Consider the following 16587-nt stretch of genomic DNA (forward strand, 5'->3'; position numbering starts at 1 on the left):
AAATCTTCAATTTCAAGCTGAGGCCTTAGTGGGGGAACAGCATCAGCTCCTTGTTTAGAAAAACCTGTTGTGATGTGGATCCTGAACCAGAAGTGAGGTTTAAAGGATACTTGTCAGGTTTCCCTATTCACCAGGAGAGGAGGATCATTCTGCCAAGCGGACTGGGAGTTTATTTATTTTTACGGTTTCGTGACCATTTAAAAGGACAATGATTTTATAAAGCGGGTTTTGAATAAGTTTGTTTATTTTGAATGAGTGGAAAAAGGAACTCAAGTTTACACCAGAGTAATTATTACAATGCTGTGCCTATTAGAGAGGATGGCTTCAGAGACCCAATGGAGGAGCAGAGGGTTGCTCTAATGTCAGGATGACAGACGTTTCGGCCACCTTTCACTGTAATAATGTTGAGCGTAGATAATGTCACCATTTGTTTGTATTATTATTCATTTATGGAATGTGGGCCTCGCTGGTTAGGCCAGCATTTATTGTCCATTCCTTATTGCTCTTGAGAAGGTGGTGGTGAGCTGTCTTCTTGAACCGCCGTAGTGTGTCTGGTGTAGGTAAACCCACAGTGCTGTTAGTGAGCAGGTTCCAGGGTTTTGACCCAGAGGCAGTGAAGGAACGATGATTCATGTCAGGATGGTGAGTGACTTGGAGGAGAACTTCCGGGTGGTTCTCTGCAAAAGGTCCTGCTCAATGTATAAATCATTCTGCAACTATGGGCGAGGAAGAGAAACCTGTGAACTGCGAATTTCCAAATGTTCCCGGATGATTCGCTCCGCTCTGCTATTATCTTGGCTAAAAAGGCAGCTTCCTCAAATGCCTGATGCGTTTCATGCCGTTTTTCCATTTGCACAATTTAAGCTGTTTGTTTTCCCAGCTACCTCCAGCCCCTTTGCAGTTATACCCCATTTTATTTTCATTGAAGGCCACCAGGAGAAATTGGCTACAGTCACCTATTTTAACAGTCGCACAAAATCAAGATCAAGACCACGAACTTCAGGCTCTTACAATATGAATGGAATCATAGCCGTTCTGTAGCTGGGATAATTTTTAAAATCCTTCTGATATTTGCAATGCTTCCTCTGAGCCCAGAAAACCAGCTGGAGAGAAACCATCAGGGCAAAGACAGCAACTAAAAAGAAAACAAAAAATAAGATTATTGATACATGTGCACCTCTTTCTTGCATAAAAATGCACTTTAATCCATTGGCACGGCAAGTGAATAGCTGGTGTTTTACCTGGGAGTGTTTGACTCATAATGGTAAAGCTAATCCAGGCTCCCATCTGCAGCAAGTAAAGGAGCAAGTATTAACTTAGATCATAAAACTGATCCACAAATATCAATGCATTTCAAATGTTCCATGGAGCACAGATACAACTTTTCCTGCTGCTGTAATTGATAGAGGCAGATGTCTAATTTGTTTTACTTCCTGCTTTCCCAAATTAGTTTAAAGTAGGTTGGGTAGGGCATTGAAGGCAAGTGATTCAGGAATGCATTATGCCGAGAATTCCTGCCTCTAAGGCATTTGTTCAGATATTGGCAATATCAGGTGAGGTAATTTGTTGCATACACCGTCCTTCTCACGTTTACTCCTTTCAAATGTTGGACATGGAATGGTTTGTTCAGATCCCAGGACCAGTATTCACAACTGTCTGTCAGGAGCAGAGAGGCCTCAAGCTGCACAATTGGTAACAGATAGTTTTTCCTTTCTTTCAGGAGCCTGCGTTTGCTGCTTTTTGGTGGTTTATGCTTGTGAAGATTAATTTTACATGGTAATTAGAAGATTTTACATATCATATTGTGAAAGTAGGCTATATGGGTTTGGCATTAAAGTCAGCCTGCAACAAGGACGGCATGGTGGCACACTGCTGCCTCACAGCACTGAGGACCAGGGTTCAATCCCAGCCCCGGTCACTGCCTGTGTGGAGTTTGCACATTCTCCCCGTGTCTGCATGGGTCTCACCCCCACAACTCAAAAGATGTGCAGGGTAGGTGGATAGGCCATGCTAAATTACCCCTTAATTATCATAGAATTTACAGTGCAGAACGAGGCCATTTGGCCCATTGAGTCTGCACCGGCTCTTGGAAAGAGCACCCTATCCAAGGTCAACAACTCCACCCTATCCACATAACCCAGTAACCCCACTCAACACTAAGGGCAATTTTGGACACTAAGGGCAATTTATCATGGCCAATCCACCTAACCTGCACATCTTTGGACTGTGGGAGAAAACCGGAGCACCCGGAGTAAAACCCACGCACACACGGGGAGGATGTGCAGATTCCGCACAGACAGTGACCCAAGCCGGAATCGAACCTGGGACCCTGGATCTGTGAAGCAATTGTGCTATCCACAATGCTACCGTGCTGCCTATTCTATTCTATTATAAAATAGAATTGGGTACTCTAAATTTAAAAAAAAAATCAGTCTGCAGCAGTCAGCCAAATTATTTGAAACAATGAAAGAAAATAATTAATTACCTCATATGTGTAGTTCGGGCAGGAAACCAATTTGAAAAGCCACGTGAAGGGATTATATGTGGGCCTTACAAAATGACTCTTAGTACCTCAAGAAAAGCAAAATACAGGTGTTACGGCAATTGACACTAAATAAATTGCATTTAAATAATGCCTTTCCCGTCTGAAAGCACTTTTCATCCAGCATCCAGAGTCCATCCCCCATTTTTACTGACTAGCTGCCTTTTGTGACGGCCACAAAGAATCCAGCATGAGTTTTCAGGATACAAAGAAATAACATTTATTTCCAATAACATATATATATACAGCAGCAGCAGCAGCAGCCGCAGCCGCAGCAGCAGCAGCAGCAGCAGCAGCAGCAGCAGCAGCAACTTCCCTTGCTGCTCACTCCTCTCTCTCTGCTGGTTCCAAACTGGCCAGCTCTATTTATGCAGGGAATGTGCAGGGAATCTGCTAATGATTTCTACCCCCCCCCCCCCTCATTGGGGAAGCTCATACTCCCAAAGGATTGTGGGATTGTAATTAGTCCCCAGCCAATGGTAAGCAGGCAGGTTATAACACTGCCGTAAAGCAGGTACATTTATAGGGCAAAGTTAAATTGGCAAGCCATTCGGAGAATTATAAGGAGCTGATGGACTGGGAGGGAGCCCCAATAGGGGAGGTGAAGTGGAAGTGGGAGGAAGAGTTGGGTAGGGAGCTGGAGGCTGGGTTGTGGGAGGATGCCCCGAGGTGTTAATGTATCCTCATCGTACACCAGGCTTAACCTTATACAATTTGAGGTGGTCCACAGGGCGCATATGACTGTGGCCCAGATGAGCAGGTTTTTTGAAGGGGTGGGGGTTAGGTGTGGGCGGTGCGCGGGTGGACCTCATTAATAGGGTCTACACCATGACGCCGTCCCATTTGGATCTTCAGGCCAGCATCGACGACATCCTAACCCAGTACCCAGTTGTATTTAGCGTGATGGGCACGCTGCCGTACGAGTACAAGATTCTACTGCGGCCTGATGCCAAGCCAGTGGTCCACGCACCACAACGTGTTCCTGCTCCACTGAGAGAATGCCTGAAGGCAGAGATCATGAGTCTACAACAAAAAGGCATCATCTCCAAGGTCACTGGACCAACCGACTGGGTCATATTGATGGTGTGCATAAAGAAGCCTTCGGGGGACCTACGCATCTGCATTGACCCCAAGGATCTAAACAAAAACATTATTCGGGAACATTACCCCATCCCGAAGAGGGAAGAAAACACGAGTGAGATGGCACACACGCGTTTCATCATAAAATTGGACGCATCCTAGGGATTTTGGCAAATCCAACTTGAAGAATCCAGCAGAAGGCTCTGCACCTTCAACACGCCTTTTGGCAGATTCTGCTACAACCGAATGCCATTTGGCATCATCTCGGCATCGGATTTTCCATCACATCATGGAACAGATGATGGAGGGAATAGAAGGGGTTTGTGTCTACGTTGATGATATCATAATCTGGTCCACAACCCCAGAGGAACATATGTCGTGACTCAAGAAAGTATTCTGACTCATACATGAACATGGCCTCAAGCTAAACAGGTCCAAGTGCTGTTTTGGGACATCCACGCTGAAGTTCCTGGGCGATCAGATTTTGCAACACAGTGTGTGCCCGGACACAGACAAAATTAAAGCAATCGAGGCAATGAAAGTCCCAGAGGACAAGAAGGCAGTACAGCGGTTCCTGGGAATGGTCAATTTCCTTGGCAAGTTCATCCCGAATTTGGCCACACACACCACGGCCCTACGCAACCTGGTGAAAAAATCAACCGCCTTTGAGTGGAAGGCGGAGCACTGAACAAAGTGGCTGGAGCTGAAAGCCAAGCTCACCACTGCACCGTCCTTGCATTCTTTGACCCAGACCGAGAGATCAAGATATCCACAGATGCGAGTCAGGGTGGCATTGGGGCAGTGTTGCTTCAAAGAGATGACACGTCATCCTGGGTACCAGTAGCATATGCGTCACGGGCAATGGCACCCACTGAGACCAGATATGCGCAGATTGAGAAGGAGTGTTTAGGTCTTCTCACCGGCATCTTCAAATTTCAGATTATGTCTACGGCTTGCCAACATTTACTGTTGACATGGATCATAGGCCTCTGGTCCACATCATCCAAGAGGACCTGATCGACATGACACCTTGTTTGTACAGAATTCTGCTCAAACTCCGGAGGTATGATTTCAAATTGGTGTACACACCTGACAAGGAGCTCATCATCGCCGACGCATTGTCCCGCTCCGTCAACGCACCCAGTGAACCACTGGAGATCATCCAGCACATTGAATTGCAGGTCCAACTGTGTGCAAGCACTTTCCCGGCAACAGATGAGAAGATCGTTCTCATCCGAGAAGAGACGGCCAAAGACCCACTGTTGCAGTGAGTCATCCACAACCTCAGCAATGGCTGACAGAAAGGGCAATGTCCTCAACTCTACAACGTCAAGGTTGACCTGATGCTGATTGACGGCATCCTGCTCAAGCGGGACAGGATAGTCATCCCGCTACGTCTCCAGAGCATGGTGCCGTGGCAGGTTCATGAGGGGGACCTTGGTGTAGAACAGTGCAGATGCAGGGCCCGGCAAGCTGTCTACTGGCCCGGCATCAACCAGAACATCACGGACATGGTCCTGAACTGAGAGACACCTGTCAGAGGTTCCAACCAGCGCCGAGCAAGGAGACGCTCTAACCACATGACTAAGAGACCTCTCCGTGGTCCAAGGTTGGCATTGATCTATTCCATGTGAATGGTCATGACTATATGTTAATCATCGATTACTTTTCGAACTATCCTGAGGTGCTGAAGTTGCCAGACCTCACCTCACGGATCGTCATCAAAGCGTGTAAAGAGACATTCTCATGGCATGGCATCCCGAACACCGTCATGAGCAACAATGGCCCGTGCTTCCATATTCGAGAATGGTCCACGTTTGCCAAGAGCTACAATTTCAGGCATGCCACCTCCAGTCTGCACTATCCGCAGTCCAATGGCAAAGTCGAAAAAGGGGTGCACATCATTAAGCAGCTCATCCGCAAGGCCCCGGACTCCGCTTCCAACATACACCTTGCATTATTTGTGTACTGGTCGACTCCCTTGTCCACTGGCATGTCACCAGCTCAACTGCTGATGAACAGGGACCTGCGGACGACGCTTCCAGACAGACACCTGCCCAACCTTGATCACCTCCCGGTGCTGCAGAAGATGCAGCAGCTTTGCGACAGCCAGAAGCAGGGCTATGCCACCGATCTGGATGTGTGATCCCTGGCAGACTCGGTCAGGATCAAGATACCGGATGGTGGATGGTCTGCTCCAGCTGTCGTTGTTCGACAGGCTGCGCCCAAATCCTGTGTCATACGTATGGCTGATGACTGCATTGTGTGAAGGAATCAAAGGGCACTGCAAATGTTGCTTGCCCACAACCACTTTCCCCTCCATTTCCACATGTCGAATTGCCACATCCAGACACCTCGAACCATGAGGCCATCAGTCATGTCTCCCACTCGCCTGTCAAGACACCGTCATCCCCTCCACCAGCTCTCCGGCGGTCGACGAGGATCAGACGCAAGCTTCAGAGACTGGACTTTTGAGCATTTGTTTTGTTTATTCTGTTCTGTATTCCTCAGTCAGTCACATTAGACAGACACATTCACATGGATATACATCCAGAAGAAAAGGGGGCGATGTCATGATCGGCAAACATGCAACCAATGAACACTCAGAATAGGAAACAACCAATGGGCAGTCAGGACACTCACAGGTGGCATCACCACAAGGGGGCATGACATAAACACTATAAAAGGGATGAGGCACTCACACCCTGCCTCTTTCCACAGACAGACATCTAGAGAGTTAGACAGGGTTGATCAGCAACATCACACCCCAGCGCGTGGCTTAGAGCAAGCTGGTACAGTTAGACTGAGTTAATGCAGTTAAATTAGCAGAGAGTCAAACTTATTTGAGAACTGTGTTAATAGTTCAATAAACACGATGAACTCATTTCAGAGTCTGGAGCCTCCTTTAGTTAAGGCTGCATCAAGTAGCAGCCTGTGTTATCCGAAACAGGATAACACAACATGGGGGACCAGAGGTTGGGTTTGGGGTTGGAGCTCGGGGGGTCACAGGTCTGGCCTGCAGGTCGGTTTTGGGAGTCAGGTCGATTGAGCGGGGAGGGGACAGGAAGGCTTAGGGTATGTAGGGGCGCAAATCTTCCTCGGGGATCCCTGGGTGTTTGCAATAGTCCCCCAGAAGTTAGAAGAGGCTTCATGAACCTTGATGGAACCATCTGAATTTTGCAATTTAAATCACATTTTCGAATAAATCACAGCGCAGAGCAATTGCCCAGAGGAGGTTAGCACTTCCAGGCAATTGCCGTGCATATGCTGACCTGGAAACCTCCCCGAGGTATTCCCCAGTGCATCTCTGGGATATCCCCCCCAAAATCCGACATTGGGGAGCTTGGAAGATACGGCCCAAAATGTGTTGCTACTAAGTCATTAGAAGGTAGTATTGTTTAATTACAGGCAGTAAATGTCAATTGAACGAAAATTGTGCTTACCTGTTTTATGCATCTGAACTACAGCAGTATTTGCAAAGTAATTTCCTGCTGCACAGATCTAAAAGGAAAGGCACAATCATCATTTGGTTTGAATTATTCATCGGTTAATGAAAAGAACCATGCACAATGCATCAGTGAAATTCAGTTTCTTACACATTTGCAGCAGGCAGAATTGGGCTATGAGTTGAATTGAGAATTAATCCAGGTCAGGACTAAGATCTGATAAATAGCTCTGCTCAGCACTTCTGGGATACCTTTCCCATGAGTTATGGTCCATTTCAAAGGCAGAGATATTTATCGTTCATTATTGTTGGCTTTGACCGTAGCTTTCTCTTTAAAACAAATAATAGGTTTAAGTAAATGTCCAAACCAAGATTTTATGCATTCGGCATCATGACAAAAGGAGCTTGCTCTGAAGCAAATTAATGAGCTAATACTGCATTTTTGACTCACCCACTTTGTGATGATACATTTCATCTGGAATGTATGCCAAGGTAAGGAACCATAAGTGTTCATTCTTTTTCTTGAATATTCTACTCATATCAAAGCCAACTACACCATATGGTGACACATATCTCAATATAATATAAATATAATTACTCTATTTTTTAATCCAAGAGCAAATAAAGCTCTTGTCTTTTTACAGCCACACAAAGATCACTTTCAATTCTATGCAGATACACAATCTGTACAAACCTCCCTCGTGGAGACAAAACCTTGAATCAGAAGCATGCCCGCTCTGCCCAGTTTTACACTCCTTTGAAGTAATCTTATGAAAATGCATTTGCATGCTATTAGCAATATCTATCCTCCCATGCTGGAAAAGCAATCGTTTAAGGTGGTCAGAGTTTTGCGTGAATCGGAATAAAATTCAAATCCAAACATTAAATTTTATTTTTCTTCCTTACATCGAAACGGTTTTACAATGCGAAGAAACTGTAAACTTCACACTCATGTGATGAGTAATTAATCAAAAGGTTGTCTTGTTAATTGCTTTTTTGCTCAGGCAGGTTCTTCTAAATCTATTTTTGTTAACTGTACAATTAAACAACAATTTATGAATGTGCCAAGACTGTTCGGATTTTTAAAAATCATTCGTAAGTCTTGTTCATACTGAGCCTATAAAAGGAAGCATATTTTGGGGCTATAAAAATATAATTTTTTAACGATCTGTCCAGGATGAAGAATCATGGAATTTACATTGCAGAAGGAGGCCATTCGGCCCATTGGGTTTGCACCAGCCCCTGGTAAGAGAACCCTACGTAAGCCCATGTCTCCACGCTAGCCCAGTAACCCAGTAAACCTACCTACTCTTTTGAAGACCAAGAGGCAATTTATCATGGCCAATCCACCTACCCTGCACATCTTTGGACTGTGGGAGGAAACCGGAGCACCCGGAGGAAACCCAGGCAGACACGCAGTCACCCGAGGCCGGAATTGAACCCAGGTCCTTGGAGCTGTGAGGCAGCAGTGATAACCACTGTGCCATTGTTCCGTTCTAATATTCCACATCGTGCAATTACACATATGGGGCGGGATTCTTTAATCCTGAGGCTCAGTGTTGACGCCGTCGTTAATGTGACGGTGTCAACATGGCCTCAGGAGCAGCGAATCTGACCCCTACAGGTATAATCTGTAGCGACCCACGCCACTCCAGCTGCCGATCCCGGCGTCAAAAGGGGCGCTGCGGGTCTGTTCATGTGCAGTGGGGCCGGCGGCAATGCGAGCATGTGCAGTGGGACCGGCGCGATTGCCACGCTTGCGCGGTGGCTCCCTTCCCCTCGCCGGCCCTGTAGGGCTACAGGGGCCGGCGCGGAACAAAAGAGACCCCCAGCCCGAGAGGCCGGCCCACCGATCAGTTGGCCCCGATCACGGGCCAGGCCATAGGGGAGGCCCCCGCCCGGGGTTTGACCTCCCCTCCCCCACCACCAGGCCGCACCCGGATCCATTAACGGCGAGGTCCTGCCGGGTAAGACCAGGTGTGAATGGCGCAAGCGGGACTCGGATTTTTTTGCACGGCCGCGTAGAGCGGCCCGTAGAGCAGCCCTGACTGGCGCCGCGCCGTCGCCAATGGCGTCGGTTCTCCGCCCGCCCCGGTGATTATCCGGCCCGGCCTGGGCTGAGAGAATCCCACCCATGATTTTCTAACCTTTCCAACACAAACTATTTCACAGCAATAGCTAGTTTGTAAGGGATGAATTCCTGTTATTCATTCTCTCCTTCTGCGATATTAGAGATTCTACTCAAGTAGCAGCTTGTCAGCAACTTGGAGAGTTATCAAAATAGCAAGATAGCGGAATAGCTTTCTTCCAGAGAGGATGAATTGGAACATTACTTCAATGGGCTCCTGCTCCCAGGAACCCATTGTAATAGTGAATAAAATATCTTCGAACCAGCAGGTGGCAGCGAGCTTTATTCAAAATGCCCATTAAATTAGACATAACTCTGGTTGATTTTTCAAAATTTAAATCAAAAATCACATGAACGGAGTTCAATGCACCTCTGATTAAAATTCAGGTCTAAACCCTTCTTTCTCAAGAATGTTTTAATAAAACATTTGCAGCACGGTAGTATTGTGGATAGCACAATCGCTTCACAGCGCCAGGGTCCCAGGTTCGATTCCGGCTTGGGTCACTGTCTATGCGGAGTCCGCACAACCTCCCTGTGTGTGCGTGGGTTTCCTCCGGGTGCTCCGGTTTCCTCCCACAGTCCAAAGATGTGCAGGTTAGGTGGATTGGCCATGATAAATTGCCCTTACTGTCCAAAATTGCCCTTAGTGTCGGGTGGGGTTACTGGGTTATGGGGATAGGGTGGAGGTGTTATCCTGGGGTAGGGTGATCTTTCCAGGAGCCGGTGCAGACTCGATGGGCCGAATGGCCTCCTTCTGCACTATAAATTCTATGTCTATGTCTACACAATATCTTTGTTTGGTATTTCGATGAATAGGTGTTGCCCATTAATGTCTGACTTGAAATCGCAAACAATGGCAATCTGGTTTACTAAATGAATGCAATTATAACAAAGATCAATTAAAATCCACAATTCCCTTAACTCATTCTAAAATTATAATTTTCTCATTCCCTTACTGCTGTTTGTGCAATGCCTCATTCCCCAGTTAAGAGGGTCAACATGACAATATTACTCCAGTGTCACAGGAACATATGATGAGGAGTAGGTCATGTAGCCCATCGTGCTCCTCCACCATTTAATTAGGCCATGACTGATTGTCTAGCTCAACGGCATTTTCTTGTGCTGTCCTAATTTCCCTTGATGCCTTTAGTATTCAGAAACCTATCAATTTCTGTCTTGAATATGTTCAATGGTGGAGCTTCCACAATCCTCTGGAATAGAGAATTCCAAAGGTTCGCCATCCCCTGGGTGAAGAAATTCCTCCTTGTCTCAGTGTTAACTGGCCTACCTCTAATTCTGAGACTGTGCCCTTTGCTTCTGGAGTCACCAGCCAGGGGAAACATCCGTCTGTTAGGAGAACAAGCACAATTTTGAGGGTTGTATATTTGTACAGTTAAACATTAGAAATAAGGTATAGTTTTAAGTGGGTTTAATTTAATGTTTTTGTGAAGGAAGGATAAAAGCTATAGTTGTAGCCATGCTGAACAAAGATGTTTGAATGTGTGGGGGTTAGTTCAGTTCCAAATGTGTTTCCATTGTGCTTAGAGAGAGCATGAAGAGTAAATAAGCCAGCAGAAGTATGCGAGCGCTGCTTAGCAACAGGAGGTCCTTTTAAGATAAAAAGGCTTTTTGTTCTTAGTTTTCATGATTTTGTTGGCAGTTGAAGACAAGACATGAGAGAGTGAATATCTCTCAACTCTGCAAGGAGAAGCTGGACAGGACAAGGCAGCTACAAGGAGCAGGCTTGAGAGGGGTCCAATTACCATCCAGGTAACCGGGTAATTGGGACAGAAAAAATGTCTTAAAACAACTGACGTTAAGAGAACAGAAACCAAGGTATTGTTCAGAAGAATTCAAGGAAGAGTAAACAATATGTTCTGAGTTAAAGGGACAATTGCAGTCACCAGGTCACCAGTTTTAAATTGAAAAACAGACTTCAGAGGTACATTGAAAGTTCGATGATATTGTAACAGAGGGTTTGATCTACTCGCTTTGTTGCGCCAGACTCGGGATGCGACAAGGCCAGTAAATCTTGCAAAAGGTCTCTCGTGAGATTTACCAGCTTCGCCACTTCTCATGAGGTCTAACAAGGTCTCGTGTGGAGTCACGATCTGGATCCCGTCCATTGAGGGCAGGGTGGTATATCGGAACCCCCAATGACACTGTGGAACTGGCAGCCTGCAACCTGCCAGCCTTGCCACCGGGAACCATGGCAATGTAGGCTGCCAGCGCCAAGGCGCTCATGCCGGGATCAGACCTGGGCATGCCCTGTCTTCATGAAGTGGGGTGGATGGGGCTTGAGGACCCCCTAATTGGTGTGTTGTGGGGTCTGGAGGCCATTCCAACGACATTCCAGCAAGTGCATAGCCGATTGGAGGAGTCCCAAAGGCTACAAGCGCAGGAGATGATGCCGATACTGCGTGGCACTGAGGGGAACACTACTCGGGTGGTAACCACAGGAGAAGCCTGCAGCACAAGTTCAGCGTCTTGAGTGGTTGTGTCCAAGGCACGGCTCAATCTGTGATGACCATGGCTGAGGGCTCGATGAGGGACATGTCACATACACAGGTGGAAATTGCCGAGGCCCTGCAGAGCATGGCCCAGTCACTGAGGAGCATCACTGAGGGTGTTGACACTAGATGACTCCGAAACTTCTGCAGCTCGTTAAAGCTGCCCCTCCATCCCATGGAGACCCCCAGGACCCTACGGGCACCGTCAGGGAACAGCAGGCACTGGAGGCCAACCCGGAGACGGTGCTCTCCAGTTGTTCCGAATCCCCTCTTCCTGACAGAGGCGCATCTCAAGGGCAGCGGGCAGAACTGGGTGGCACGGCTCTCCGGCTCCAGGCTCTCCAGAGGATGTCCGCCAAGGGCATCAAAGGCCACAGGGTGTGAAAAGCAGGAGGTTGGCTCTACCTCTGGGGACACACCGAGACGTAACAGTAGACCACGTAAGATCCATAAGATCGAGGATCACTGACTGGGCACTGGAGGCGGGGTAGGTGTCACAATCTGTAGCTGGGGGAAATCAAAAATGTCTAATGTTCAATATTAAAACATGTTACACCTGATACATATGAAGCCTCTGTCATATTAATCATCACAGCGAGACTGCCTGCAACTCCACCACCATTGCCCTCTGCTCACTCTACTTCCCGCCTCTTGGGCACGGTGGTCCAAGGTCAAACACCCTCGATGCAGACCCCGTTCAGAGGATGGGTATGTGCCTGCTGTTAACATAAAAGCAGGAGTCAGACTTTGGCATAAACTGAGGAGCACCAGATCTTACCTCACAGCGAGCTATCAACACTCTCCTACCTTATATATTGACCCGCTGACAATGCCCAGAATCAGGCGAGTTTGAGGGCCTCCTGATCCTCTGGGAATGTCGGACTCTTGCCGCCACCATCCTCCACCCTTGGCTTTTCCTTTGGCTCCTCCAAGGCTCATCTACATCCTTTCCTGGTATGGCTCCTCCTCCTCCTCAGCCAACGTCTCATGTCCCTCCTTCTCCAGCATGTCCCCCCATTGCTGTGCCAGTTATGGAGGGCACAGCGGACCACCACAAAGCGGGGTACCCTCTGCAGGGTGTACTGCAGTGCACCACCAGAGTGGTCCAGGCATTGGAACTGGATTTTGAGCAGTCCGATGCACCACTCAATGACAGTATGATGACAACATGGGCCTTGTTTTATTGGGTCTCCGCCTCAATTTCTGACCTCTGCATTGGCGCCGGCAGCTAGGACCTCAGCAGGTACCCCTTGTCCCCTGGGAGTCAATCTGCCATCCTATGTTGGTCCTCAAAGATACTAGGGATCTCAGAGTGTCCCAGGATGAAGCTGTCGTACATGATCTGGAAGTGATGGTCGCACATGTGTTCAACATTCAGGGAGTGGAACCCCTCCCTGCGAATGAAGGACACCTCCTGATGCCCCAGTGCAGGCAAGGTAACATGTATACCATCAATTCTCCCCTGGACCTGCCACTTCCCAGCAATGGCGGAGAATCCTGTAGTCTGGGCAACTTGGTGGACTTGGTGCAAAGTTGATATAGTCAGCTGCCCGTGCATACAGGGCATCTGTGACCTCACAGCTGTGAGTTGTAGCTTAGGAAGAGCTGCACAAGTCCCCACTCGAGACCTGGAATGAACCGGTGGCAAGGACATTCAGGGCTGCGGTGACCCTTGATGTCCACTGGGAGCGGGTGTCCTCCTCCTGCTCCATGGGGTGCTATGGAGTCTTCTGCGGCACATGCTGTCCGTCATCTCCTTGAAAGACCAAAGATGCCTGTACACTTTGGACCTTCACAGGCATTCCCCTCTTGGTTCCTCCTCGGCCTCATGGCTGGCCAGGTCTTCAAGGTGTGCGGCGGCCCCCTGCACATGGGGTGCCACCTCCAGCCTGCGTCAACCTTATTGTCTTCCCCAGTGGCTGGCCACCTGGGCTGCCACCAGCACTGCGAGGACACCACCATCCATTTTGGTATCTGTAAGGAATTGGAGAAGGAGACAGGCCAACAATCAGTTATGGCTTCCGCCCTGTGACCCTCAAATCCCCATAGCCTCCTCCATCCTTAAATGCCCCGCCTTCTCTCAGAGTGCCATCCACCGAACCAGTGGTTCTGGAAATCTCTCATTCCAGGCCAGAGAAGGAGCCATTAGACCCCAGATCCCTGTCGGGAACATTAGTGAACCGTGCGTAGGCACCCCCTTGCATACACTTTTGGCTGAAATGATGTGGAGACGCTAGCGTTGGACTGGGGTGAGCCCAGTAAGAAGTCTTACAACACCAGGTTAAAATCCAACAGGTTTGGTTCGAATAACCAGCTTTCAGAGCACTGCTCCTTCCTGAGGTGAAATCATTTGTTGGAAGATTTCTTCCTTGAGCTGAAGTCCAGCTCTTGAGTGTTTGATTGTTGCCTGCTGCCTCTATGGTGCTGACACAGAGTTCAGACAAACTGATCAGGCTTTAGGATTTGACTAAAATGCAATGGAATAATCATCATCTGAGACATGGTTCATGTACCCATGAAAACCACTTGAGGTATATTTTGTTTTTTTAAACAGTCAACACTTAGAAAATTCACCTACGTAACATTCCACATATCACACTAACCATTAAACAACAAGGAAACATCACCGTTCCATATTGGTATCACTGTATCAGCTCATTTTCACAAAAATAACACACATTCAGTGGAATTCTCCATTCCTGAGACTAAGTGTTGATGCCGGGGCAGGATTCGTGGACATCTACAACAGCAAAACTGGCACCACGCCAGGACTGATTCATCAACCAGTAAGGGGCTAGCACCGGCGCCATGTGGGGCACAATCGAGTCCGATGAGAAACGGTACCGGATTCATGATTGACATTCAGGAGGCTGACAAGCTGCAGCCGCAGATACACACTTCACTCCCCACACACACCATCCCAGCCAAGAAGGTGGCAGTGAGGAGAGCGGCCCTGCAATTCACCAACGCAAAACTGGAGACCCTGCTAGACGCCATGGAAGAGAGGCGGGTGACCCTGTAACCCAGGCTGGGAAGGAGGCTGCCAGCCGTGGCCATTCTCTGGACCTGGGCACAGATGGCAGAGGTTGTCAGCGCCGTGAGCAACACCATCCAGTAAGGCCAGCAGTGCAGGAAGAAACTGCACGACTTCCTCAGGGTGGCCAGGATGAGTATGCAGCGCTGTGCCCCTGGCACCAACCTACCGACCCACACACTCGTAACCCGTTCCCCCCCAAACCACCCACCCGCAGGGTGACCGAACCAACACCCTACACCACATGCCGGCACCATGGCTGGGCGCTCTGACCACTGAAGCCACCAGATACCTTCCCCCCTGGGTTGCATGTGTCGGACTGTCTAACATTGTGCGTTTTCTGTTCCCCCCCCCCCATAACCACTGGGAGCGGGAGAAGACTGGAGGGGGGAACCTGCAGCCCCTCACAGAGAGGGAGAAGACTGGAGGGGGGAACCTGCAGCCCCTCACGGAGAGGGAGAAGACTGGAGGGGGGAACCTGCAGCCCCTCACAGAGAGGGAGAAGACTGGAGGGGGGAACCTGCAGCCCCTCACAGAGAGGGAGAAGACTGGAGGGGGGAACCTGCAGCCCCTCACAGAGAGGGAGAAGACTGGAGGGGGGAACCTGCAGCCCCTCACAGAGAGGGAGAAGACTGGAGGGGGGAACCTGCAGCCCCTCACAGAGAGGGAGAAGACTGGAGGGGGGAACCTGCAGCCCCTCACGGAGAGGGAGAAGACTGGAGACCGGACCGTTGCCCCTCATCGCAGCAGAGCAGAGGGCCCTGGACGTGGTCGACGGGCCTGAAGAAAGGGCATTTGCCGGGGTGGAGGTCAACTTCGGGCAAGTGAGACCCTGCTGAATTGCGGTTCCCCGTGACATGTGTGTCAGCCCTCCACCGCCACTCACACAACCTCACCCCCGCACCACCCTTACACCCACCACCACCCTCACACCCACCACCACCCCCACACCCACCACCACCCCCATACCAACTTCACACCCATACCAGCCCCACACCATGCCAACACCCCCACGCCAACATCAACATGCCTACTCCTACCTCCCAAACACACCACCTCCCCCCTCCCCAACAGGCCCCCACCTCCCCACTTGACCCCGGTCTAATCATGCGTCTTGTCTTGTGTCTTGCAGGAGCTGCTGCTGATGGGGCGGGCCCTTCTGGTGTCCCCCAACTCCGACCTCAACCACAACCCCACCCCCAGGTGCCAACTGGCGCCGAGGACGACACCAACACGGATGGGAGCCATCAACCTGAAACCTGGGACACCCCGGAGCACCAGGCCGAAGATGACACAGATTTCCCATCACAGCTGTCTCCAACACCTTCCACCATCCCAGAGACATTCACCTCAGTTGGGCACTTCAGTGAAGAGGCTCCTGGGGCACTACCTAGTGCACACCACACAGCTGATCCTGTGCAGCAGCTGGAGGTAGGAATTCCCGAGGGTTGGATAGTTGGAGGGTGAGCCGACCCCAGGGACTAGCTGCCATCCAGATGAGTTTCAGGCTTCTGGAACGGACAGTCCTATTGATTATAGATTGCAGTTGCAGAGCCAGTAACTACTTGAGGGGCTTTCGGTGGGCAACAAGCACCTGCAGATGCAGTTCGATGGGTCCAACCGAGTGCATGGGCATGAGATGGTCCTGAAAATGCGTGCCACTCAGGCCAACACCACATGGGTGGGGTCCACAGTAGAGACCTTGAGGGCGAGTATGATCAGCATGCCCAATGCCTGGGACACTCTGTGCAGGCAGTGGGCGAGGCCCAGGACAGGGCTGGTCTCTCACAGGCAGAGCCACCTGGACATCGCAGCGATGATCTTCAGCATGGCCCAGTCACAACGGGC

The 16587-nt window shown here is 49.4% G+C and overlaps 1 protein-coding gene across 1 annotated transcript in view; it reads right to left on the bottom strand.

Annotated features, from left to right (window-relative positions):
• Positions 1–226: 226 nt before the first annotated feature.
• Positions 227–16587, bottom strand: part of LOC119970181 (trans-2,3-enoyl-CoA reductase-like) — a 225374-nt gene continuing 209013 nt past the window's right edge. Inside the window, exons 9-12 of the mRNA XM_038804400.1 lie at positions 7066–7123; positions 2486–2571; positions 1242–1287; positions 227–1135 (exon numbers count right to left, since the gene is read on the bottom strand). Of these exons, the coding sequence (XP_038660328.1) occupies positions 1008–1135; positions 1242–1287; positions 2486–2571; positions 7066–7123 (318 nt within the window). The 3' untranslated portion in view covers positions 227–1007. The remainder of the gene's footprint in view (positions 1136–1241; positions 1288–2485; positions 2572–7065; positions 7124–16587) is intronic.

This window comes from Scyliorhinus canicula, chromosome 8, assembly GCF_902713615.1.
Source record: "Scyliorhinus canicula chromosome 8, sScyCan1.1, whole genome shotgun sequence".
NCBI lineage: Eukaryota > Metazoa > Chordata > Chondrichthyes > Carcharhiniformes > Scyliorhinidae > Scyliorhinus > Scyliorhinus canicula.